Source organism: Phyllostomus discolor, chromosome 10, assembly GCF_004126475.2.
Source record: "Phyllostomus discolor isolate MPI-MPIP mPhyDis1 chromosome 10, mPhyDis1.pri.v3, whole genome shotgun sequence".
Lineage (NCBI taxonomy): Eukaryota > Metazoa > Chordata > Mammalia > Chiroptera > Phyllostomidae > Phyllostomus > Phyllostomus discolor.
The window spans coordinates 79,753,869-79,781,346 of NC_040912.2; the positions used below are offsets into that span (position 1 = coordinate 79,753,869).

The following is a 27,478-nucleotide window of genomic DNA, read 5'->3' on the forward strand; positions in this document are numbered from 1 at the left end:
GCTTCATATCTATAGACCCACCAGGCTGCTGTTAGATAATAAATTTGCTTCCTTATGAAGGAACACCCCTCCTAGGAAGAAATAACAAAACATTAAAGCCTATGATATCAATGCATCGAATTATCTTGAAGTTAAGGTTCTGCCCTGTCCTCACTTTGGCTGCTGTAGAACAGAGCAGCACAGACTGGGCGGTTTGCACACAGCAGCAGTTCATACCTCACGGTTCTGGAAGCTGCGAGGCCAAGATCAGGGTGCCAGGTTTGGGTTCCAGGGAAGACCTACCTCCAGGGCGCACATCACCACCTTCTCCCCAAATGTTCCCAGGGCAGAAAAGGGGTGCCATTCTGGCCCCTTCTGATCCCGTTCCCGAGGGCTCCACCCTCGTGACCTAATCACCCTAGAGGCCCTACCCCCTCACACCACCACGTTGGGGGGTAGATTACAACCTGTGCATTTGGCAAGGGGCATGGGACACAATCATCCAGTCTGTGACATCCTCCATAAAGCTTTCCTAAAGCGGTTGAGCGATGGTGCAGAATTTTTACTTAGGTTGCGGACTGGGAAACCAGACTCCCCATTTGAGTTCAAGTCTTGCCATTGTGTGCCAACATGGGTTGAGTGGGTTACATAACTTTTTTATTGCTGTTCAGTTACCGTTGTCACAGCTTCCCCTACTGCTGCTCTCCCCTGCCCCTTCCAACCCCACTTGTCCTTGGCCTTGTCCATGGGTCCTTGGCCCATGTTTTGATGCCTCTCTCTCCTCATCTATAATATAGGGATGATAATACTAACCTTTACCTTGCAAGGTGCACGTAGGACTAAAATGAGCTGCTACGTGGGAAGCACTTAGTAGGGTGCCTGGCACAGAAGAGTCATTCCTAAGTGTTAGTTGTGGTTGTGTTTTCACTGTTGTCATTGTATCAGCGGTGCCTCCCGTGGCCTACCTGCTCTCCCAACTTCATGGTGCCCTGTGAACAATATAGTGCTCCCCAGAAAACGTCCTGAGCCCCAGATGCTGCCATCTCAACACGTTTTCCTTTACATGCAATTTGGGGAGGGGTAGTGGAGGGAAGTGAAAGGGAAAGGGCCGCACATCCTTTGTTTTGCCCAAAGTCTACACTCCTGGGAAGACCGTCTTCCCAAGTGCAGAAGACAGAGGCTCACCCCTGCCTTTCCTTTCCGCTCTCAGTGAGTGAGGTCTCACATCAGGGTGCTGGCTCCAGATGGGTGGACACCCATGTTCCACACAGAAAAGTTAGGGGGCAGGGCAAAATACTTCCGGGGCAAAGCTACCAAGTAGCTGAGGCTGGTGATTGGCACCCTCTTTCAAGCTTAAGCTCTTTTTTTTTTTCCTTCAGAGATTTTATGTACTTACTTTTCAGAGAGGGGAAGGGAGGGAGAAAGAGAGCAAGAGAAACATCAATGTGTGAGAGATGCATCAATTGGTTGCCTCTCCTACGCCCCCAACTGGGGACCTGGCCCACAAACCAGGCATGTTGCCCTGACTGGGAATCAAACCAGTGACCTTTCAGTTTACAGGCCAATGCTCAATCCACTGAGCCACACCAGCCAGGGCTCAAGCTTAAGCTCTTTACTCCTTTGACTCCCCCCACCCAGCAGCTGGTCCTGGATGGCCTCTCAGAGAGGTGCTTTTGGGTGTCATGGTGAGAGACCATCATACTTTCTCTTTCCTCTTGCTCAACTAGGTAAGGACTCAGACTCATCTCAGAGGCCTCTGCTCCCCTGGACTACCATCCCTCCCTGCCAGTGCCCACCCTGCTCCACTTCCCTGGCCCTGGAAACCCGACCCCCACCTGCCAACACTAGCATTTTCAGCATCTCCCCAGGGCCAGGCTCTCTGGACCACACAAGTACTTCCTGAGAAACTAATTCAGACTTGTAGGGAAAATAAAGTGTAATGGTTAAGTTCAGAGGCTTTGAATCTAGAAAGACCTGAGTTGAAGTTTTCATCTGGACACAAACAGTGTCTGGGCGACTTGTTAGCATCCTCCAGCCTCATTCTTTCCCTTTGTGAAATAGAGACACCACTTCTACTTCGGAGAGCAGCTGGAATAATTCCCTGAGACATGCACACAGCAGTTAGCATAGGTTCATAGGTTTGCAATAAGCAATGAATATATGGATGTGATCATCGATGTTCTGTGCTAATGGGAGGAGTTTAGACAAAATATTGCCTCCCCTCCCCTCCTCTCCCTTTCCCTAAGTCTGTATTCTCTATCTGGTGAAATAGCTGTTAGAGAACAGTGCCGTCAGTTTTAATGCCCAGAATCCCAAAGTAGTGATTCTATTGATAAAATTTCAGCCCGGGAAGCATTTTAGTGAACTTGCAAGAGCAAACATGGAGCAACGAGAGGTCTAGGTTCCAATGACTGCTCAGATGCTACCGGGCCGGGTGACTTGGGGGCAGACACTCCCCCTGAAGGGCCACCCATTTCTTCTTCTGTGAAAGGAAAACTCAGGATAAGACAGGCTTCGAGGTTCTTTCCGGTTCTGATTTGCTTTGAATCTATATGAAGGGTCAGTCTCTTAATGACTTCCCGTGCTGATACTTAAGAACCTTAACTGATGCATGTTTTTTCTTCTGAGGTTTTTTTTTGTGTGGCCTTCTATTGCCTCCTGTTTTCTGCCTGCAGACGTGGCCATTGGGAGTAGACTATGGAGTCGGTCATTCTAGGTTTGGATTTCAACAGCAGCGCTTGACTTTGGGACAGTTATTTAACTTCTCCGGGCCTCAGTGACCTCATCTGTCAAAGGGGATAGACAAGGGAGAGATGTGAAGATGAAAAGAGATAAAACACTTGGATATACGTAACCCCAAAGGCTATACTTTAGTGATCTGAAAGGCACTAAGCAGTTTGATATCTTAATGAACTTATTTCAGGATGTGTTTATTTGTGGATCTTGGGTACCCTGTTACCGTCTCACTGGTGTCCTCACTGATTAATGAGTTGAATTCAATCACATATGTTTCATTCTGGTTTGTTTGTTTGTTTTTTTAAAGATCTTATTTATTTATTTTTAGAGAGGGAAGGGAGGGAGATAGAGAGAGAGAGAGAGAGAAACATCAATGTGCGGTTGCTGGGGGTTATGGCCTGCAACCCAGGCATGTACCCTGGCTGGGAATCGAACCTGGGACACTTTGGTTCCCAGCCTGCGCTCAATCCACTGAGCTACGCCAGCCAGGGTATCGTTCTGGTTTTTGTATGAGAATCGTATATTTAACTCTTTGAAAAGGATCCTTTGACAGGTCCCGACTGACTGCTTCAAGACACATTCCTTAATAGACTGGCACTGGCAAAACTCGCTTTGCTAGAAATGCTGATTAAGTTATTGAAAAAAAAAAACTACACTGGGTTTCCATTTTTACAGATTCTGTGCACCCTTCCCTAAGTCTGTCAGCTAGAGCCAGGTCCTAGGGGGTGAAACGTGGAGAGTCTCTACCCACTGGAAGAAGAAATAAGCTGCCAGATGAATCTAGCAGAAAGAGATACTTTCGTAATGGCCTTTACATTTATGACTAGCAAGATAATGAAGAAAGGTAATTCGGAGAGCTTTATGTCAGTTGTAACGGTCCCTCAAGCACTGAGGAAGATAATAGTCCATGGACGGCGTCCACAGGATTTGTTCTCCTCTCCCGAGAGCCATTGACAGGGTCATTCTGGATGTGTAGCTGCTGTCACTGAAGCATGGAGAAAAGGCCCTGTGGGCCAGGAGGGTGAGGACGATGTCCCTGCAAGGATCTCTATTGTCATCACTATGACAATAATAGTTGTTATAATTTTCATTCTGCTTTTCTATCGAGTGTCTGCTTTGTGAAGCCTAAGGCTATGGGATTTGGGCCACGTAAAATCACACTAGCATAAAATCATGCTTCATAATCTTGCAAGAATTATTTTATAAAACTGCAAATAGAACCTATGCAAAAGAAAAAAATAATTACCAGTGCAAGTCACTTGACTAATACAATTATTTATGGGAGGTTAATTGCTTTTCAGAAGCTTTCAGATATAGTGTCAAATTGACAGTCAATTTCTCAACAATCCCTCCCTCTCTCTCTCTCTCTCTCCCTCTCTCCCGCGCCCTCGCTCTCTCTCTCTCTCTCTCTCCTCTCTCTCTCTCTCTCTCTCTCTCTCTCTCGTTTGGATTGTTTGAACCACTGCCAACTTCTGTCCCCAAGGACATGGCTTATCATGTCTGGGGGTAAAATATCAATTAATTGCAAATCAGCTTCCAGTTTTGTCCGGTAGCTTCTCTTTATTTTCTGCAACTAAACTACAAGGTCAGGAGCCATGCTTTTTAGTTCATTTATTCACTAACACCACGCTCTGCATAGACATCTAACACTTCCAGAGTACACCTATGCGAAAAGACCCCTGGTGAATGAAACAGGATGGGGGCTCATGGTGATCTTCCAGTGGAATGAAGAAACCTCCAACAAGGGGCTTCGAGGTAGGAAGAAAACACCTGTGAACAAAGAGAAGGGGTGCAGAGGGAAAAACGGGAAAACAAGAAAGACAAGCAAAAGTAACAAAGCCAGAGACTGAATGGACTAAAAAGAGAAAAAATCAAAAGCAAACAAGCAATAAAAGAGGTGGACAAAAACAAAGCGAAAATCGTGTGCCAATGGTGGCGTTCACTGCAAGGGAAGACTCGTGGAGAGGCGAAGACTACAACCCCCAGAATCCTCTGCGGATCCTCCGCCCCTGGTTGTCAGTCTCCTAGGCAACGTGGGTAAACAAGATGGCGACCTCCGGGAGCGATCCCCAGTGGCCGAAGTTTAGCTCTCTCCAGAGAACCTCGAGCAGTTCACGAAGTGGAACCCAGTCTATACTGTCGCGCTCAGAAAGACAGCCATGGTCTTCATTTCCCATGGGGCAGAGACCGAAAATTACCTACAGAGACTCCTCCTCCTACCTGCTCCAGGAGCTCATTCATCGGTGTCAGGAGTCAGACACAGACATACCAGTATACGAGGACAAGGAAGACGAGCCAGAGGTAGAAGACGAAGTGGAATCCGAGGAGTCCTCAGAGTCCGAGATGATGAATTTGGAGGTTTGCTTCCCCCACCCCGACCTTTTACCCCCTGGCTCTTTTCCCCAGCCGCGGGGCCCTGCTACTTCAGCGGCAGCATCCTGATGCACCCTCATTAGCGCGTGGCTTAGCCCATTCCTTGGGCTTTCGCCTCCAGGGGTGCCTCATCCTGACCACCTCAAGGCTCCCTCTCTTTTCTTCCCATTTCTGTTACCCCATTTCCTCACCCCTTGTTGAAATATTTCTAGATATCTCCTTTATTTTTCAGTAGCACATTTGGTTTCTTCAGAGTCCCATTGTGGAGCAATCAAATTATGGGAAAAAAAAATCAGCCTATCGGTATGGCACTTAGAGCTTCAACTTGGTCAAAATTATACCTTGACCATATTGTGAATAGGTACAGCTCGTTCTTGGACATCTCCTGCGCCTTCTCCCCATGATTCCAAAGCACTTCAGTGCTCTCCCACTTCTAGTCCCTTCGCCCTCTTTGCTGCAGGGAAACATTTTACTCTTTTCAAGTAATTTGAGAAGGGCTTCCTCAAACACTGACTTAAAAGTTTAATATATTATACCTGCCAAGGGTATATGGTACATTATCAACACACACACACACACACACACACACACACACACCCTCGCTGTGGGAGTGTTTTAGGGTGTAGAGAATGTTCCGAACATTCCCATCTACGCTGCCCGGGTGGTGGCTCTGCCTTCCACGTTAATGCAACACCTCTTCTAACCACAACCCAAACCCGCTGCTTTCTCACGCTGACTATCATCATCCTTTTTCCTCCTTAGCCCATCACCTGTCTTCCGCCCTTTTTACTTACTTCTCATCACATCCCTTTCTTCTCTTGCCTTCTAATACATCATCTGCTTTCTTTCAAAAACAGATTGGTTTGCTTCTTTTCAATAAGCGGGGAGGTTTTTTCCTCTTTGTCCTGCTGCCAGGAAACTCAGAAACAGTCTTTTTTCTATATTTCACTAGTTTTTCTTTAGATAGGTTCTTCTCTCCCCTTTCTTCTTCTTGGAATATAAATTGCCTGCAATTCTTTTCAGGAGTAGATAGGATGCAGAGAAATAGAATGTTTCCAGTGTCCCCATTCTGTGATAGTCTGACGTTCTCTGTGCACCTCTGCCCCTTTCCCCAGCCGCCTTTCCCCCCTCGAGCCAAGCATGTTTCCCTTTGTGAGGCCATTCCCTTTCACTAGCTCTTTTCCTTATCAGGCTTATTCCTTGTCATTCTCCTCTCAGTAACTTGCATTATCTTCCGCTACCCAGATTCTACCGTTAACCACTTGCACTTGACCCCACTTGGGTTCCCTCCTTCTGCAGTGTCCTCTTGTTCACCTTCCACATGTGGCCCATTGTTTCCACCTCCATTTCGTCTTTCTTCTTCGTCTACCTCCTTTCACGTGGGCTAGTTACACGTTAGCTTTGCTTAAAGTGGACGAAAGGAAAGTGTTCCCTATTCTTTTCATCCTGTGACTTATTTTGCAACCCTGAACAGTAACTGTTGCAAAACCATAGCAGTGTTTTTACAGTTTTGAGATGTTTGTATGGTTTCCACCAGCTTCCACCCCAGAGGAATTCACAAAGGAATCGCCAGTTCACTTTATTATTCTAATTAACGCATGCTCTTACGGTCTGGAGTTCATTAGTGTCGTTGTTAATCTGTCTTCAGTATGCCATTAACAAACAAACCGTAGAGGGGGACAGTTGAACTAGTTTTTCCTTTCTGGCTTATGGGATGTATGTGGGAAAAGCTTATGAGTTCTCCCGCGTACATTCTAAATATTAATATTTACTTTGTGTTTTCACATTCCAACTTAGCTTTCTAGAGTATCTCATACGTTTTAAGATACCAAACAAACTGTAAAGTTTAAAAGGAAACATTTGAACGTTTGTGTTCAGTGATTCATTTTCCATGTGTTCGCCTAGTTAAGATTTATAACGCGATGATGGTCATAGGGGTCACTGAGTGCCTGTGATGCCATTAGCCTTGAACCTCTGGAGACCTTATGAACTTAAGGGAGGTAGTGCAGACCAGCCGTCCAAAATACCACCTTCAGTTTTTGTAAAGCCTTTCCTTAGCTGTGAGATTTTGAGCACATTCCTTTACCTCTCTCTGTCTCCTCTGCAATATGGGAATCATCATAATACCTATCTCTTAGGAGAGTTGTGAAAATTAAACAAGATTCTATATGTAAAATACTAAGTATAGTATATTATTTATACTGCTCTTTTAAAGATTTTATTAATTTTTAGAGAGAGGGAAAGAGAAAGAGAGGGAGAGAAACATCAGTGTGTGGTTGCCTCTCATGCGCCCCCTACTGGGGACCTGGCCCACAACCCAGGCATGTGCCCTGACTGGGAATCGAACAAGTGACCCTTTGGTTCACAACCCTCGCTCAATCCACTGAGCTACACCAGCCAGGGCTATACTGTTTACTAATATACATAATAACTTCCATGTTCTCATCTGCTAACCGCAGCCCATCGAGTGATTTCATTAATTTAGCCTGCAGTGAACAAACGTTCCTGAACTGATTGCTGTGTAGGAAGCTCTCTGACCTCTGAGGCAGAGAAGCATCTGGGCCCATTTTATGTGTCTGACGCATGAAAACCACTCTTTGCCAGTAACTAATTTGGGTAACCACGCCCACTCGTTAGATAGGTAATAACATCAAATATAATAAGAAGCTGTGTTGAAGATCTTAGTAGGGTGCCTGGTGTAGAGCAGGCTCTCAAGGAACTATAGGTGGTCAGTCCTGCATCGTAGCGACAGTGATGGTAGATAGAACATGGTGAGAACAGGACTGAGGCCGTACATGGTAGTCCCTCCCAAGGTCAGGTACGCCTGTGAGTGAATCGTAGCTGCTCCGTATGTGAAATATTACACGCACGGCCGTGTCCAGATGGCGGCTGGGTGCAGCACCCCTGGAGGCTGTAAGGAAAGTTGGCCCTTGTCTGGGCCCCTGGGGGACAGGGGGGGCAGACGGACAGCAGAAAAGGAGGCACCCAGGGGGGCCAGGCTGTGGAGGGCTCGGTGCTGTTGTGCGGACTCTGGGCTTGGGTCCCTGGCAGCGGCCGAGTGGGGTTAGATCGGAAGCCGGGAGGCCAGTGGGAATACCTGAGGAATACCACGGAGCAGAGGCAGCGTCTGGATTAAGGCAGTGGAAGTGGAAACGGAAAGGCAGCTAAAGATGGAACCAAGTGAGGTATTGGAGGTGGGACAGTTACTAATTGCATAGCAGAGGTCTGGGCTGCTGCCGGGTCCATGGCGTGGTCTGGAGGGGGACATCCGGGCTACTAACCACCGTGAGAAACAGGAGCAGGGAGAGCCGTGTTTTGAGGGGTTACGACTGAAATCGGGGGAGGTTCTCAGAGTCGGAAGACCTGGGAATCATCAGCACTGGCGGCTGTGCAGTCAGCCGGGAAGAGCAGAGGAGAGCGGCCAGCACTAGACCCCGGGGCGCAGGTCTTGGAGCAGCCGGCCGACGAGGAGGACCCGGGGAAGGAAGCTGGAAAGGACCCGTGAGAGAAGCACAGGAAGGAAGAGTCACACGTGAGGGACGCCAAGGCAAGAAGGAGTCTTGAGCGTGGGAATGGCTTTGCTGCCAGCCTGGCAAATGGGAAGAGGCCCAAAACATGCTTCCCAGCTTTGCCTGCCCGGGGGTCGCTGGGGACCTAGGCCCCTGTGGTTTCCTGATGTGGCGAAGGCAGAAGCCTAGCTGTAGGGAGTCGAAGAGAGAATTGGAGGCGAAGAAAGGGAACCCAAGGATAAGAAAAGCAGCTGTGGAGGAGCTCGGGTGCCGAGGGAGACGACAGTGACAGGTGAGGAACAGGCAGGGCTGAAGGGAGGAGCCCTCTCAGGACCAAGGAGCCTCCCAGCGTGGTTAGCTGGGGGGTGACTGGTTGAAACCCCAGGCCACAGAGGGCAAAACCGGCGGTCCGAGAGCGAGGACGGGAGAAGCGGAGGAAGTGGGGCCCTGAGTGCGGAGCAGGAGCCGGCTCTCTCTGAGACCCAGGTGAGAAGCGGCGGGGCAGGTGCAGAGCGCCCAGGGGGTGAGTGTCCGGCCCTTTCCGCTTTGGCTCCAAAGTAGAAGAGAAGAGCGTGTGCTGAGAGCGAGGGCAGAGGCGTGGGGGCACGTCTTTGAGGGGAGCGATGGAGAGCCGACCGGGCAAGGCGAGGAGTTGAAAGGCCACTGATGAGTAATGGGAGACACGGAGCCCCGAGGTCCAGCTACCAGCTCACTTTGGAACGGCAGCAGAATGCATGGTCAGGGTGGGGGGTGGCTTTCCCGGCCCACTCAGCCGCTCAGGGGGAGAGGGGGTGCATTCATTCACCCACCTGTTCGTACTAGGCACTGAATCGCACCCTCCCCTGTATGCGTCAGCTAGTTTGAACTCTTTGTCACGTTCCCCCAATGGGCCACGCGTGCCTTCGCCTTTGAGATTCTGTATATGTTCCCCCATTGCCTGCATTACCCTTCGTGGCCCTCTTTTCTGCCCTTTCTTCCCCTTTCCAGAATAACTCACAACTTTGGATCTCGACTGAATTGCCCTCTCTCCCCAAGGAAGCCTTGGCTATGCGCCTGCACCTCCATAGAGCTGACAAAAACGATGCCCTATTTACAGTCAAAGTGCCCTGCCCAGCTCTATTGTAATGTTTATCAAACTCCTCCTGAAATTGCGTGCGTACCTGTCTGACATGTGTGGGAAGCACGACTCAGTCCCCGAACAGTGCTTGCTTGTGAACTTGATTCAGGTGTGTGCACGTCTGTGGCAGTTGCGGTCAGGGTACGAGGAATCAGAGACTTGAGAGCAGAGACGGTGAAGTTGCCTGTGGGATGCTCGGCAGGGAAAGGAGTGCAGTCAGGAGGGACAGGTGGGCTCTGAGGAAGGGGAGGATGAACAGACCAGAGATCCTGTTGTGGTCCAAGGCCAAGTTCCGTAGGTCGTGGAGAGGGTGAGGCATAGGCACAGGCACCTGTGGGATTGGAGAGGATGGAGGGCGGTGGGGGTGTGAGAATTCCAGGTGGGGCAGCTCAGCGTGATGGCCAGGTTGGTCCAGGGCCCGGCCGTGGGAGTGGGTGGCAGAAGTTGGGTGGAGACCAATGCTGAGGTGTCTGAAGTTGAGAAAATACAGAGTCGTGTGTAAGTGCGTGTGCCCGAGTAGAAGGGACAGTGAATGGTCATCCCTGGGGACTCTGAAGCCAGCCGGTGTAGAGACAGGGCATAAACGGACTGAAAATGACCAAAGACCGGAGGGGAAAGGCGTGGCTCTGACAAATGGCAGGGACCTCAGAGGAGCAGGGAGGGCGCTGCGTGGGCATCCCGCCTTGGGGATCTGGGGGAACGTGGACAGTGTGGCCGGTCTTTCTATGAAGGGCCACCTTGAGAAGCAGACAGCCACCTGATGTAAGGAAGGGGAGCAAGACTTCTCTCCTCCAGGAAATGGAAGGGCTGGGACAGGCAAATTTCAGAAGTGTGCAGGTGGGAAGTTTTGGATGGAAGGTAACACCCCGACTCTATCTTTTCCCAGGCCTTTTATAAGAAATTGGAACTTTATTTACAAAAGTAAATCCCTCTCCCCCATGTGCTGAATGGGTTGACTGGTATGGACGAATGAAACATTAAGATATGGAATTCTAATTAGTAAACAACTGTCATTTATTGGGAATACCTGCCGTATTCTAGCCATGGTGTTAAGAGTTCTATGCAGGGGAACTTTTTCACTCCCCCCAAAACATTAAGAGAAGGTAATAATATTTCTTATTTATACAGGGTCTGGCAGAAGTAAAACCTGCATGAGTGTAGTTGGTAGGGTTATGAGTGTAATAATTTACAGTCTTTTTTAAAAAAGATTTTATTTATTTTTAGAGAGGGAAGGGAGGGAGAGAGAGAGAGAAACATCAATGTGCAGTTGCTGGGGCTTATGGCCTGCAACCCAGGCATGTACCCTGACTGGGAATCGAACCTGCAACACTTTGGTTCACAGCCCGCGCTCAATCCACTGAGCTACACCAGCCAGGGCGTAATTTACAGTCTTAATTTGAACATTTCACCTAAAATGTCACGTGGTGTGCTTGAATGTGATATTGTTATATTACAGAATTGCATGCTTACGATTTTGTAACACAAGACTTTGGAATGAAGAAGGGGTGTTATTTGTGCCGGACCCTGTAGAGGAAGACTATGAGGCTCAGAAAGAACTTTGTCTGCCCAGAGTCACATGCCCACAGTGGCAGATCCTAGGGTCAGACCCGCCCGCCTGGCCCCGAAGCCTGTGCGCTCTCCCTGCGAGCCATCCCTGCGTCCCACTAGTGCTCATCTTGGGGGAGAGACACCCCTTACAACAGCACGAGCCTACATGTCATTCTTACCTCCTTAGTACCGGCAGCTTGAAAGGCACCATTGTTTCCTGAATTAATACAGAAAGCCTGGAAGAGATATTTTGCCGTCATAGTCCACATGCTAGTCTTGCTCAGTTAGACTGGCGTGACTGAGGCGATTTCTGCGCTTTGTGTCCTGGAGCTGGTGTTTGTGTCCCCGTGCTGGTCGTTATGGAGTTGCAGGCGGCACAAACCTAGCACTGACCCACCTGTTACCTCTCGTTTCTGTCATTGCTGAGGAAAGGACGCTCCGGGCCACCCCTGGTCCCTACATGTCTGCGGACCGAGGGCCAGCCTGTTTATGGAAATGCTTATTACCCTTTTAATAATTCTCATAAATTGTATGAATCTGGCAACGTTAGCCAATAGGACGCTAACTGATAACCCGTTTTCTCCTGCAAGAATACCCGAGTCAGAGAAGTCACGGCCTGGATTGGACGTAACCAGCCTTCAGGGCGTGGGCAAGCCGCCCGGCGCAGTGGTTAGCATTGCCGTGGGGTCGGGCAGGCTTGGGTTCCTGTTTTCGCTCTGTCACGTACTAGCTCCGTAGTTTCGGGCACATCAACCTCTGTGAGCCTCCTTCACCTGGACGACGGAGCTAAGCATGCCTCCCCAAGGGTGGTCGGGAGGACTCGGCGAGCTGATCCACTGAGAGGTCTTAGCGCAGGGCTGGGGAGGAGACACACCCCGTTTGCCACCACTGAGATCGAGGTGTCCACTGCCCTGTTCATTGCACTCGAACACCGGCCAGTCACCACCTGCACATTAGTGGCGAGAAAGACATTGACCCGATAGTTACTGACTCCGTCGTACGTCATCCGCATGTGTTCGTTTTGGAGGGCTCAGCTCCTGGATGTGCCATGTCCTAAGTAAGGGCTGGATCTGCCCAGATGCCTCGCTCCTTTTGTAACGGAAGTCCCCTCTGTCGGCCTCTCCTGGTTTCTTTTGCAGGAGGAGTTTGACGGGGTCCTGAGAGAGGACGTGGTGGCCGAGGCGCTGTCTCGGTTGGGGCGCTCTGGTTCCGGGACCGAGCAGGTCTACCTCGACCTGACTTTGTCGGTGAGTACGACGAGATCGCCGCTGTCTGGCTGCACCTTGACACTGGCCGGACCATGTCCCCCCTTTTCTGGCACACATCACTTTTGTGGGCCCCCAGTCTCAGAGCCCTGCATCCGGTGGAGACTGGCGATAAGAGTTATTTCTGGAAATGTAGACATCAAAGAGCCCCGGCTAGTCCAATAAGCAGCGCCTCGAATTCTTTTGTTTTCATTCCCTTCACAGCCTACTTCTTTCATCTTAAGTAGTCTATTTTATAGCAATCAATGCCTTCTTTCCAGAAGGTTGAATTTGATTCTGTAAAATTAATGAAAAACTCCTTACGAATTTTCTCTCTGATCAGTACCAGGACTAAAATTTGTATCTGAATCCACGGGAACAAAGGGTTTTGGTATTGACTTCCCTCCACCCCCACCTGCCCCAAAGTCAGTCAAGAAATAAGTAGCTTTGAGCTATCTCTCGCTTTCCTAAAGATGCCAATTATTGATGAGAAAATGTATTGTTATTCGTCAATTTGCAGGAATTCAATACGAGTCACGGTGTAGCCCAGCATCTTGGCTCCAACTTTATCATAAAAGCAGAATCCTCACTCTCCTTCGGTGTCTTTCCCATTTTGCTTCTCTACAGCCCTAGCGGAATAGCTCTTTCTGCTTTCTCGTGTTGCACGGCAGCAAGCACTCCTTGGAGATGTACAGAGTAAATGCAGATAGGCAAGAAAACCACACCGAAATTTCTGCTGTAACACCAATGTGGCTCAAGCGTATAAAATTCATCGTCGGGCTGTTCTGTCTTGCATTTGAACTAGCAAACTATCCAAGAAATGTTAAGCTTTTTTTTTCACCCGCACTGGTTTCATGGCCTGTCCTTTGAGATCAGCACATTAAGGCTCTAATCTTTTACTGTTTTCACTCTATAAGGTTTTATGGATGACTCAGCCAGTCAGGCAATGACATACGGGGGGGCACCCCATGAACGGCACCATGCTAGGCGTTGGAATGGGAGGTAACTCCAGCAGCCAATACACCCCACACAAGAGGCTTTCGATCAATATTCTACTTGTGTATGCAGTGCTATGCCTTAAGTTGATCTACCAAAAAAAGCAATTCTTTAAATCTTATTTCAGCTACATGGACTGAAGCTTAACTTACTTTGCCACTGACCTCCTTACATTTGAGATATTACACGTTGAATTACTTTGCTTTCATAACCCGTCTTATTGAATACACTTCCGTGGGATTGCCTGGTTTCGTGGCTCCCCCACCCCCTCCCGTCTTCGTTACGTTACGTGTTATTTTTTACTTTCTTTTATTGCTTGTGTGTGTAGCTTCTCTCCTACTGGAATCATAATTTTCTCAAGGGTGCAATAGGGCTCTATTTCACTGCTGTATTCCTCGTCATGCCAAGCACAATGCCTTGTACGTAGTAGGTTTCCAGTAAGTATTTATTTACTACGGTTCTAGCGGCCTTTTTTCAACGCTGTTATTATTACATTTGAGAACTTGCCTCTAATGACACTTCAGTGGTCGGCCTTTCCTGCCTTTGACATCGCAACATAAAGCACTGATACGCGTCTCTGCACCTAGGGACCGGGTGCCCCTCCAGCCCCTGTGGAAATTCACTAGAAGCAATACGCCATGAACAGAATGTTCGGAGAAAAATCAGGAGACTTGGATCTGCTTCTCTATCACTAACCTGCTCTGTGATGCTAGACTATTTACACAGCTCTCTCTGCACCTCATAATCCTGGTCCCTAAACTGGGAGTCGTCTGTGGGGTGGGGTGGGGGGGCATCTCTCAGGTTGTTTGATCAGATAAGATTATTGTGGGAGAGATTTGAAAATGATCCCTGTGGAAATGTGGGTGGTGTTAATGATTCCCCTGACAAGGTGTGAACTCCCTTTAACATTTTATTTACATTCTGAGATTTCGCTTTTTCTTCAACCAAATAAAGGCTTTGGCTTTATTGCTATTGCATGTTTTTAATTAAAAACAAAAACAAAAAGCCTCTACTCTAAAGGGCTTCATGACACTGCTTTAATTTGCCTTTCCATGTTGTATTTGTTCTCGCTAACAACACTAATTTCCCAAGCTATTATTTTCTTCAGAGGAATGCATTTTTTAATGGGGTGTAGTCTCTTCTGAGGTCCTAGTAGGAATAGGCTTCCAGTTTTGCCCCCTTGCTCCTACTCCATTTCATGAAGGCCGTTCTGGATTTCTTTGGTCTGGTGTCATTTCTTTTTTTTTTTTTTATTTTTTTATTTTAATCATTGTTCAAGTACAGTTTTCTCCCCCCTACTCCCATTCCAGCCCACCCACCCAACCCTCCCCCTTCCCCCCCACTACCCCTCACCCCTAGTTTTTGTCCATGTGTCCTCCAAATTTGTTCCTGTAAACCCTACCCATTCCCCCCTGAAATTCCCTCTTCTCTCCCCTCTGGCCACTGTCAGACTATCCCCTATTTCAGTGTCTTTGGTTATATTTTGCTAGCTTTTTGTTTTATTTTGTTGTTTAGATTCCTGTTAAAGGTGATATCATGTGGTATTTGTCTTTCACTGCCTGGCTTGTTTCACTTAGCATAATGCTTTCCAGCTCCATCCATGCTGTTGCAAAGGGTAGGAGCTCCTTCTTTCTTTCTGCTGCATAGAATTCCATTGTGTAAATGTACCATAGTTTTTTGATCCATTCATTTACTGATGGGCATCTAGGTTGCTTCCAGCACTTGGCTATTGTTAATTGTGCTGCTATGAACATTGGGATGCATAGGTTCTTTTGAATTGGTGTTTTAGTATTCTTAGGATAGAGTCCCAGCAATGGAATTGCCGGGTCAAAAGGCAGATCCATTTTTAGTTTTCTGAGGAAGTTCCAAACTGCTTTCCATAGTGGTTGTACCAGTCTGCAGTCCCACCAACAGTGCACTAGGGACCCCCTTTCTCCACAGCCTCTCCAACACTTGGTCTGGTGTTATTTCTAGATGCTGCAAGGAGGCTGCATGCAAACCTGCGACAGCAGCGTTCAAGTCTTTCCCCTTTTACTTCCACAGGGTCAGGACCTGGTCGACGTCAGCATCCTCTGCGGGTACGTGCACCTGCAGAAGCTGGACCTCTCGGTGAATAAAATTGCAGGTGTGTAATCGTCACTCTAGTCATTGATGGGTCACAGGATCATTTAACATTTTAAGCTTTGCTGTGTGTAACGTAGTTGAATGCTACAGAACTTGATACAAATGCTGCTGTGGCTCAGTTAACATGTTGCATCAACGCTTTCCGTGTAAAAAAGGCTCTGATGGCTGATGACGGCGACAGAGTGGAATGGGCAAGCGTGCAGTGCCGCACGATGGTGGAGCATACCAGGTGGGACGCTCGCTCTTCCCTTTTAGGAGAGGGGCCCTCGCTTCTTTCCTGCTTCCTGAGTATTTGGTGATTCCCTTTTCCTTCCCTCTTTGAGGTTATTCAGCGTAGGTGAATTCATTTTTGTTTTTTTCCTTCAATGGATGTTTCATTCATTTTGCATTGGCATCAGCGTTTGTTGGATTTTATTTTGCCGCAGAAAGCGTTAGTTTCCATGTGGCTCAGTGCATGGGAGAGGGCTCCAGGGCGGCTCAAAGGATGCCTAGGGCTTTCAGGGGGCTTTCAGGGAGAGGCTCGGGCAGGAGCCAGATACCAGGGGAATGCAGAGGGGCCCCTCGGAGGCCTCGGGGCTGCAAAGGCTCCTAGTCGTGCTTGAGGGGGAGCCTTTGGAAGAGACATTTACCCAGCCTGGGGGCTGGCCAGCCTGTGGAGGTGAGTCAGGTGTTGCCCATCTTCTTGATTTGCTTCACCTGCTCCTCCAGGACGTGGTTCTGCAGGAAGTCTCAGAGCTGAGGTTCTGTGTGGGCAGAGCCCAGGCCCTGCAGGTCCGGAAGGGCCAGGTCCCAGTTCTTCTCCAGGACCACAGCGGCTTCCATGGCATCCTGAGTTTCACCCCACTCACCTTGAGGTGGCTTCAGCACGTTCTGGGAGAGAATGCAGCCACCGTGCTGGTTTGGCATCTTTAAGAGACTCTCAGCACCCTGGCACTTCTTCCCCAACGCCCCCAGAGCCACATGGTCCCATGGAAATAGAAGCGCAGAGAGAGGTAGGTGTGGGCGGCCTGTACAGGCAGGCTGGCCAGGCGCTGGCGGCAGCCTCCACCTGGATAGAGCACACGGTTCAGCGATAAGAAGTTCAGGTCAAAACACAGTGTCGGCTGGTCTGGGAGGCCGAGGATGGCTGAGGTGGTTCCGAAGGTGGTGCCTGGAAGAGAGGCCAGAGGGTGGTCTGACCTGGAAGAGGGGGCGTCCCTCGGTCTGTTCCCTCCAAACACTGTTGAGGCAAGAGACAGATGCAGGGCAGGGGGCTGCCGAGGGGGCACTGTCCAGGGCGCTGCCACATTCGCATCAACGTTTTAATCCCGGCCATGCACTGCTGTCCTTATTTTGAGCACAGGGATTCACAATTAATTTTTTTCCTCTATTTTTTCTGTCTCTATACATTTAGTTGATTGTTTAAACTCTTAACTTTGACATTTGGAGTTCTATATAATCTATTTGTTGTGACACCTTGTTCACATTTGATAAAATCAGTTACATTTTCTTGAAAGCTTTATCCTTGTTTCTAATTTTCTGATCTTATTTGAAGTTAAAGTGTACAATTTCTTTTCTTTGGACTTCTAAGAAAGGAGGCAAATCCTTTTTTCTGCCCTGCTTTCTTTACAGATAAACTTTCTACTCTCTTCCTTAGTTTTTCCTTTTTATTACAATTAAATTTTACTGATATGGTCTTCTCTGGCTCATTTTAAGTTTTTTTTTCCTTTCTTTTTTACCTCATGACTACAGTGATTAAAATCCACTTTCATTCCAATGATTAAGAAATATTCTAGTATAATTTTTCTTACAATTTTACTGTTTTTATTTTTTATCCTCACCTGAGGACATTGTTTTCACTGCTTTTTAGAGACAGAGAAAGGGAAAGGGGAAGGGAGAGAGAAACATCAATGTGAGAGAGAGACACTGGTCCTGGGCCTCCCGTATGCACCTGGACTGGGGCTCAAACCCGAAACCTTCCAGCTGCAACCTTTCAGCCACTGGACGATGCTCCAACCAGCCGAGTCACACCTGACAGGGCAAAGTGTTACTGTTTTGAAAGACGTTTACCCCCTGGTTTTATAAAATGTTATTACGCAAAATTACAAGCCTGGGAACAAGTTGAGAGACTGGTGTCGTGAAGAGTCATGTTCCACAGTTACCAGCCCACGGCCTGTCTTGCTTCATCCGTAGCTCCCTGCCCGCTCTCCAGGGTTATTTTAAAGCCTCAGAAAGGCTTTTAGTGTGACCGACTGGCAGGAGGTCTCCCCGCCCCCACCCCTCCAAGGTTGGTGTCACAGATTGGATAAGGAATTCCGGAGCGGAGGGCGCTTCAGTACTGCTAGTGCTAGGGAAGGGGACAGAGGTGGCTTCACGCCCTTGCCACTTGAGCGAGGAGCTCACAGTTTCCAGTGTAGCTTTCGCCTTCAGAGCAGTCTTCAGACTTTTAGGGCCTGTTTTGTGAACTCATCAAGTGTTTGAAGATCTTCTGTCTATGGAGCACAGCAGATTTTTCTCTTTGTGTTGCTGATGAGCTGACGTAGACCAATCTCATTTTGCATCAGAATCACCTGGGGCGTGAGGGTGGGGCTGTTAAAACACAGGTGGCAGTGCCCCAACCCGGAGTTTCAGAGAGAGAAGCCTCAGACCTGGGGTGGGAGTTGAGAATTTGCCTTTCTAGTTAGTTCCCACGGGAAGCCGGGAAGCCGATGCTGCTGGTCCAGGACGACACTTTGAGAACCATGGATGTAGACGCGAGGTGCTCCTGCCATCTGGTGGACAAGGCGGTCACTACACCGAGTAGGGAATTCAGGGGCCTGAAAGGTAGAAGCCGGGCAAACCCAGACCATGAATTTTTCTGTCGGTCACCTAAAAGCATTGGCCATCTGCACAGTTTGGAATGTGTTTGTCATCTCTTCATCTCCATCCAAGTGGTAGCTGCTGCTGCCGCCGCCGCCGCTGCATTAAGACAGAATTGTATGGTACAGCCCTCACCTGCCCCCGGAAAGGTCAGCTCCAAGGGGGCCCCGCGGCTGGTGGAAATTAATAGTGTTGAGCCCACCACTGACAGGCACAGAGCTAGCTCAGAATGGACAAACAGGCAAAACGTGTAACGCAGTGACAGTTTCTCCTTAGGTTTCCGCTCACGGGCAGCCCATCAGTTCCCAGCAAGGGCTTCCTGTTTCCATGGGCTGCCCCTCCTGGGCCAGTTGCGTTTAAAAACGACAGGCTGAAGAAGGGTGCGGTTTACAATTGGTGGGGACCTTCTGGTTCAGCGACGGTAACCCCTGGTTTTGTGACCTAGAATGGGAAGGGACGGTGACGTTATCACTGCCTTCAGGTGGAGAAACAAGTCGCCAGTGGGGACAGTGCAGTAAACCCTCATCATGTGTTTCCTCCTGAGCCATTTATTTTCAGATTTCAACCCCCTCTGCGCCCCCCCCCCCCATCCTGAAGCATGTCTGCTGTAAACTGGCAGAGAGAGGCGGCACAGTACTTCATTTTTCGAGTTTTACATGTAATGTCGTTAGGAGAGAATATCAGCACAATAGTCCTTGGGAAAAAGGCGAAACCCACACATACATTTGAGCCACTCCAGAGTCAAAGTAAAATAATTGCATCGATTTAAATTGCTTCAAAGAATTAATGAGATTTAGGATTAAGTCCAACTAAAACAAAATTTAATCTATAGCCAAGAAAGTTCTCTAATTGTGGCACTTTCAGTCTTTCTGAAAAGACCTAGTTCAGTTATTTAGGGGCTAATTTTCTCTTTTTTTACATATATTTTGTTGACTATGCTATTCCATTTGTCCCATTTTTTTCTCCCCTCTCTCCCTCCAGCATTACCCACCCCTCCCCCACCTTAGTTCATGTCCATGAGTCATACATATAAGTTCTTTGGCTTCTCCTTTTCCTATACTGTTCTTAACTTCCCCCTGCGTATTTTGTGCCTACCAATTATGCTTCTTATTCCCTGTACCTTTCCCCCCCTTCTTCCCCCACCCCCTCCCCACTGATAATCCTCCATGTGATCTCCATTTCTGTGATTCTCTTTCTGTTCTAGTTTGCTTAGTTTGTTATTGGTTGGTTTTTTTGGGGGGGAGTTTAGGTTCAGTTGTTGGTAGTTGTGAGTTTGTTGTCATTTTACTGTTCGTAGTTTTAATCTTCTTTTTCTTAGATAAGTCCCTTTAACATTTCATATAATAATGGCTTGGTGATGATGAACTCCTTTAACTTGACCTTATCTGGGAAACACTTTATCTGTCCTTCCATTCTAAATGATAGCTTTGCTGGATAGACTAGTCTTGGATGTAGGCCCTTGCTTTTCATGACTCTGAATACTTGTTTCCAGCCCCTTCTTGCCTGTAAAGTTTCTTCTGAGAAATCAGCTGATAGTCTTATGAGAACTCCTTTGCAGATAACTCTCTCCTTTTCTCCTGCTGCTTTTAAGATTATTTCCTTATCTTTAATCTGGGGTAACTTAATGTGATGTGTCTTGGTGTGTTTCTCCTGGGATCCAACTTCTTTAGGACCCTCTGAGCTTCCCAGACTTGCATGTCCAGTTCCTTTGCCAGATCAGGGAAGTTTTCCTTTATTATTTTTTCAAATAAGTTTTCAATTTCTTGCTCTTCCTCTTCTCCTTCTGGCATAGGGGCTAATCTTCAAGAGGATTATCTATGGCCCTAGATTCTTGTCCTTTCCTTCAGGGCTGGCAAGTTTTGAAGCACTGAGCTGTTAGGAGCAAGCTGGGGCAGCGAGGAGGCCAGTTATTTGTTATGTGGCTGATCTGAAAAAAGGGTGGAGGAGGTGGGGAGGCCGGGGGACGAAGGTTCAATTTCTGGCTAACGGAGAGTTTGCTGCACACGTGCGTGCGTGTTCCACACACCCCACCCATTTCACTCACCTGGAATACATTAGGTGTGCTTGCATGTAGCATAATTTAAAAGTGTTCTCATGTACCATATGCTGTGTTTAATGACTTAGTCTAATTTTGTTGGCTTACCTGATTGTGTATTTATTTTTCTCCCCAGATTTGTCTTGTGTGAGTTGTATGCCTTATCTCCTAGAACTTAATGCTTCTCAAAATAAACTGACTGCGTTCTTCAATTTCACGCCACCCAAAAACCTCAAGGTAGACTTCATCAGTATACCAATTACGTATGTTAACTAGTCTGCAAAGTATGTTCATAAGCAAAATGGCATGAAAATGGGAAATTCAGAGAGCTAGGGGTAAAATAGTGTATCTGGAACACGATAAAAGGGAGGAGGACTTACACATCATTTATTTTGGAAAATGTCTGTCCATGGGTAATCCTTTTAGGTAGCTTTGCTAAACCTAGTGTTCAAACCAAAGGACTAGCTTCCTTCTGTTCTCTCTCCTTTATTCAAATGCCAGGCATTATTTGCATGTTTTTACCATAGCAGAATAATTTTATACGTGGAACATCCGTAACAGTTTCCCCCTGGGGCTCAGATTTTGCCTCCTTGTGGATCCAGGCTTTAGTTTTCCTGGGATGCAGTGATTTCAGGCCTGCGCAGTTGCCTGTGCCTTTGTGGGGCAGAGTTAAAACTCTCCGGGAGCTGGGAGCCGGGAGCCGCGGTGGGCGGAGCGGCGTGCTCTGCTGTGGGCTGCTGCGCCACACGTGCAGCACGCATGCGGATAGCCTGGGGCTCTATTGGAAATGAGATCCTGACCCGGGCGTCTGGGGTGGGGCCCGGGAGGGCAATTTTTAACAGCCTTCCAGGTGATACTGCTGCTGCCGGGCCGTAGACCGCACGTAAGCAGAGAGGGCGTGGGGTAGCGGTTTCCAGACTTTTCCCGCACACCGCAGTCACCCAGGGAGTTTTCACACCACCCATGCCTGGACCCTGCGGCCAGAGATGGCCGTACTTTGGGGTCTCAAATGTGCTGACGAATTTGGGAACCAGTGCCACCGAGCGTGGGATTCGTGTGCCTCTACTGGACTCAAATATTTAATTTAAAAGTGTTTTTTAGGAATAGTTTAGGAGCTATTGCCTTTTATTAGCTACTGGTTTTGTTTTATTTACAAACCAAATTAGCTTAGATCCAAAGTACTCTGCCGGTGTTTGCACAAATGTAGAATCTGACATCTGTCCTACCAGTGAGACAGCCCTCTGGTTTTCCTTTCTTTGTTCACATGACTCCACTTGTATCAGCAGTGGGTTTTCCCCCCTTTGAAATCGCCGCGATTGCCCGGGTGGCATTCTAAGCTGCCGGGGAGCCTGTTTGTGTGCAGCGTGGGTCCGTGGTATCGGGTTACTGGGAGTTGTATTGGCAGAGCCGCTCCATTCCCCCTCCTTGGCCTTCCCGCTCTGCCCTAGTCCCCTGGGAAATCGGTCACTCAACAGTGTGACCTCTGCCCTGGAAGAACTTCTGTGGAGCTTCTTCCCTTCACACCCTTACCCACACCTTCACCTCACTCTCTCTCAAACACTCCACAAATGTACCAAAACATCAGATAACCCCAGCTTTGTTTGTTTAGAGACATTTTAAGTTCACAGCAAAATTGAGAGGAGGGTACAAAGATTTCCCACATTCGTCCTGCCCCCACTGGGGTGCTCCTTTTGTTACAGTGGATGAACCTAATTGACACATCATTGTGTCCCCAGGTCAACAGTTTATGTTAGGGTTCCCTCTTGGTGCGTCCATGCAGGGGGTTTGGACAGACGTATAATGACAGGCACCCATCATTGTGGCAGATGCCCCGTCCTTAGCGTCCCTGGAGAATGGGAGCAAATGTCCCCGGAACTTGAGAGCAGCACCAGACCCCCGGTGAGAAGCTCTCGGAGCTCCGTGGGCAGCTGGCAGGGGAATGACGGAGGCTCTGGTGTTCTTGGTGCGTCATCTTATTTAATCCCCCAATAAAGATGCAAGGTGGCTGGAAGGGTCCTGTTTTGCAGACGAGGACACTGAAGTACAGAAAGGTTAGTCATCTAACAACCTTTACTGGGAGGCAGCAGGGCTGGCATTGAACTTGATACCAGCGACCCAAAACCCAGAGCGGCCCAGTAAAGCAGGCTTGCATCCAGTGTCCCACCCTCTTGGGGGGCTCTGCTCCCCTTTCTCTTGTTATCTGTGAGCCTGTACCACCAGCCCAAGAGAGGACACATTTCCTAACGAGCAGGGACTTGCATGTCACCTCTGTTTCCTAGAATGTTTTGCTCAGTGGGTGACTTGGTGGGTACTTCCCACAAGCTCTGGGAGTTGGTGGGACTCCCCCCGGGGTCAGAGCCATCCCTACCCTTTGCAGGTCTCCCAGCACATCGGCCCTCACGGGCGTGGGCGGATAGATGCAGCAGGGAGACACGTGCCACAGCACAAGACACGCAAGGTGCTGCTGAAAAAGTGCCAGTTTTCAGTAGCTCAGATGATTATAAACTCCTAGTCTGTCACTATTATATAGAAGGAAAAGGGAGCAGGAAGTTCCACCAACATCATGCCAGACTGACGTCTTGGTTCAGCGTGATAGGATTTTGCATAGTTGCAGTTTGTGTATGCGTGAGGTTTCGTGTTCTGATTGGTTTACTGAACGCTGTCTGGTCGGCGCATTTCTGGTCTTCCCGTGGTTCCCCTGCACGGGCTGGGCGGACTGTGGATCTAGCCCCAGTACTGTGTTAAAATCAATTTAACCAGACTTGCATCCTGCTGCTTGGGCTGGTGCCGATGGGTTTTTTTTTCTTTCTTTTTTTTTTTAAGAACTCAGTATTTCAGGTTCTAAGTATTTAGTATTTACTGCATTGCCAGAATAATTGTAGTACATTTTTGAGGGTGGAATCACTGTTTTAAAGGGTATAAGAAGATAAGAATGGTGGTTTATATAACTGCTTCATAGTTTTCCAGAAAATGCAAATTAATCAATGCAGTGTTTCCAAAAAGTTAGAATTTTTTTTTTCCTTTTTTAAAAAAATCACTTTCGTGTATGTTTTACCAGCAGGTGAATAATTAAAGTTATTTAATGTCGTATTTCTCTAATCTCATATTTTTGAGTGGGCGCAACTGACGTTGCGGAAAACGCTTTCCTGAAATAGTCCATTTTGAGGAAGGGTGTTAAGTTGAAGAGCTATGGCCTGAGGGGTGAATTAGGAAGATTTTTCTGGCATTAGGAGGGTGAGGTGGAGAATGTACTGTGATAAAAATAGAAAAGGCAGAGAAACTCGATCTGATCTGCGTGTAAGCTAAGTGAACACAGTTTGCTGGCATTAGAGAGCCTGGAAGACAGGGGGTAAGGGGGAAACAGAGGTTAAGTCCTGAAGGAAGAAGAGTCAAGTTTATAGCAAACGCTGACGCTGGCACAGAGGAGCTGGAGGGGCTGAGCCCTGGGGTTGGGGCATCTGCTCTGGTCGCAGGGAGAGATTAAGGTTAGAGGTTAGAGGTTAAGGTTAGAGGTTAAGGTTAGAAGTTAGGCATGACCTCTATGGCCCCTGGTAGACAATGATGAAGCCGACGTGACTATTTTAGCTTTCGTGTGTTTTCCCTAAAGAATTCTAACTCTACACCCAGAAACACATCTTGATATGCATTTAATTACTGTGGTTAAGATGACTGAAAAATAAAGTATGACACACTGCTTCTTTTTCCTCACAGAAGGCCGATTTTTCCAGCAACCAAATTTCTGCAATGGGCAATTTGTCGGCATACGAGGCTCTCACGACACTAATTTTGGACAGTATCCTTTGCTAAGTAAAGAGGGAAATTTGGTTAATAGGCCCATTAGTAAGTGTGTGTATACCAGATGGCATGGAATACTTACTACCACATCAGCAATTTACTAGAGATGTGTGACTCATTAAAATAATTAAGAATTAATCATCACAAAAATGAAGAAAGATGTTTTATTTACAAAGGACTAAGACTTTGTAAAAGCTTATCAAGAGCTTTTTATTCCTGAAAAGCTAAGCGAGACAGTCATTCTAATAAATGTAGGCTTATTTTTAATTCTAGAACCAAATAAGTTCTGTTTGAACTGACTCCTTTTCAAATTTACTCAAACATGTACCTTGTATAAATTCAGTGTCTGAAAATCCAGATATGGCCGTTATGAAAATCAGCAATTATTTATTTTACAAAAGCATTCATATTAGATTCCCTTTAAATAGCAAGCTTCTCCATTATATTTAAAATACGCTTTCGTTTAAAAATATAAAAACAACTTTTGATTTGCTGCCAAGCCCAGGAACAGATCCGCTGCCAGAGAGAGGCAGGCTCCCACGCAAGCAGCCCCCACTCTCAAGTGGGCGCGCTCCAGCTTCTGGGGCCGAAGGGGTTCACTGGGGGATTTGTGCGTTTAATGAGCTCCAGTCTCTGCTGTACACCAGAGACCGCCGTCCTCTGGGCGGTGGAGGCCGGCGCCCTCTCGCTCTCAGGGAGGTTCTCTCTGCCCCACCCCCGAGGGTGTTCAGGGCGGAGGGGAGAATGAAGGGACTGGCTCCAGCGTCAGTGCCCTTCTTGGGCTGTTGCATCAGCGCATGCGCATTACGCATGAAATGAGGGATGCGGGGAGGATGGGAGCTACGTTTGGTAGGAAAAAATCGTTCTGCACTTTTGCTGGAAAGCTTCGGATAGCGCCACGCCCTTTAGAACTTCGGTGTGAAAATGAATGATTAGTGGACAAAATTTAAGAAGTCTGAAAACGCCACGGGTGGGGGAACATTGTAGATTAAAAGGGTCTCCTTATGTTGCTTATGAGTATGAAATTGGTTCAACCACTTTTTTTTTGCCAAGATAATTTATTTTCTTATATATATATTTTTAAAAATTTTGTTGTATTTTTCTGTTACCATTTAACCCCCTTATACTCCTCTCCACGCCGTAATCACCACATTGCTGTTCTTGTCCAGGAGTCCTTTTTCCTTTTTGCTCCATCCCTGCACCCCCAACTTCCTGGCACCCCCCAGAAGCTGCCATCCTGCTCTCTGTGAGTCTGTCTCTGGTCCAACCAGTTGTGAAAACAACTTTCCACCGTCTTGTGAAGTTGAGCATCCAAGTTCCCTGTGACCTAGAGTTTTCATTCCTGCATTTGGAGGGGTTAGCACGTGTGCACCTGGAGGCGTGTGTAAGAAATACTAATGGCAGCTTCACTTGTCGTAGCAGAAAACTGAAACAGGCCCGATGCCTGCGGATATGAGAAAGCATAAATTGTGGTGTACGTACACAACAGCATGTTCCACCGTAGTGAAAAGGATGAGATATACTCCCGTGCGGCAGTGAGGAGAGATCGTAACAGGCTAAACATAACTTGGGTGTCAAACCAGTGGGAGAGGGGAGAGGAAGCAGACAAGCAGTGTAGTGGCTGTCTCCGAGAAGGGGCACCAGGAAGACCCAGGACAGGGACACAGGTTACTGCCGTCGTTCCACTTCCTGGGCTGGGGGTGGAGTGACAGTGGTGATGGTGGCTTCGGAGAGTGTTCATTATATTTTTAAACGTAAATAAAAAGCAGGCCATATATGGGCCAGTGGCATTCCTATGCCAGCGAACACATCTAAAAGCCTGAAAATGAGAAATTCATTTCTTTGAAAACAAGCATTTACCAAGCGTCACTGGTCAGCTGCATCAGAATTCCCGGGAGGGTTTGTCGAAACACCTGTCACCACCCCCACCGAGTAGGTCTGGGGTGACGCCCGAGGTTGTACGTTTCTAATGGGGCCCAGGTGACGCCGACACTGCTGGTCTCAGGACCGCGCTTTGAGATCCTCCACTCGAAACTAGTCGGTTCTCTCTGCTACACCTCGCAAGGCACACTTTCCTACTCCAACAGCCTCAGACAGTTGACTGTTACGTTTTCTGTACTTTTTGTGTTTGTTCAAGCTTTCCTTATGGGCATATATGACTTTTCTACTTCAGGGAGGAAAGGTGCGCTTTTCTTTAAAAGGAAGTTAAATAAAAGTAACTATCAAAGTAAATAAACAACAGAGAACAGTTATTTAAAAGCAAATCAGTTGTTAAAGCTGGTAATGCTGATCATGTGATTATAGTAGATCCTATTAATACACCAGAATGAATTAACTGTAAGGTATGCACTTCGTCATTTATTTTCGTCTACTGTTTTGTCCTTTCCTATGTGGATACCTGACGCTTAGTTAATAATCACCCTAAATTGCAAGATGATGAACTTTGCCAAATGTATGTAAATTTACTTATTCCTGAGAAAGGATGCACTTTATTCTTTACCTATAAATTCTGACTGCTTGTCTCCTTTACGATTACAGAATTATGAAATTTAACAACGATTCGTAGAATTTTTAAATCCAGACAGGCTTTTAGAGATCACCCAGTACTAGCTGCTACGTTTATGGAGGAGGAGCCCGAGACTCAGGGAGACTCCAAGAACTGTCCAGATTATTCTGAAAATGGTTGAACTGAGACTAGTCTCTTAAATTCCATTGTTTTTCCCAGGTTGCCATTCACTGAGCAGTTGCTCCTTTTATCCCCTCGCCATTTAAAGTGTATGCCTCTTTCGTTTCTTAGAGAATTTCATTCCTATAGGGAAAGAACATTTTTCACTGGCAAGGTGATACAGATCTTTCAGGATTGGTTCTGATTAAAGCCATCATGGCTGGTCTCCCCACTAAGAGAATTATGATAGATTTCCAGGATTTCGCAGTAGCTGCTTTCTGTACACCCAAACCATATTTTTCGATCAGAAACAAACGAGGAAGAGCGAATACCGAACTAGTGAATAATTCATGTCAAGCGCTGCAAGCCGCTGACCACCAAAGTGTAGAAAACGCGTCGCTGGGCTTTTCCCCGGCTGCGAAGTCCTGCCGGGGTCCCGCTGGCTTCCTTCGCTGTGTTTCCTGGAGGATCTAAAATTCCGTGAAAGAGATTGAGCCACAGAACAAAACGGCTTTAGGA

General features: G+C 47.6%; 1 protein-coding gene across 1 annotated transcript in view; it reads left to right on the plus strand.

The window, feature by feature from the left end:
• Positions 1–4,148: 4,148 nt before the first annotated feature.
• The window catches only part of LRGUK (leucine rich repeats and guanylate kinase domain containing), a 74,463-nt gene continuing 51,133 nt past the window's right edge, over positions 4,149–27,478 (plus strand). Inside the window, 5 exon segments of the mRNA XM_036010920.1 lie at positions 4,149–5,073; positions 12,402–12,509; positions 15,546–15,627; positions 20,636–20,736; positions 24,211–24,292. Of these exon segments, the coding sequence (XP_035866813.1) occupies positions 4,762–5,073; positions 12,402–12,509; positions 15,546–15,627; positions 20,636–20,736; positions 24,211–24,292 (685 nt within the window). The 5' untranslated portion in view covers positions 4,149–4,761.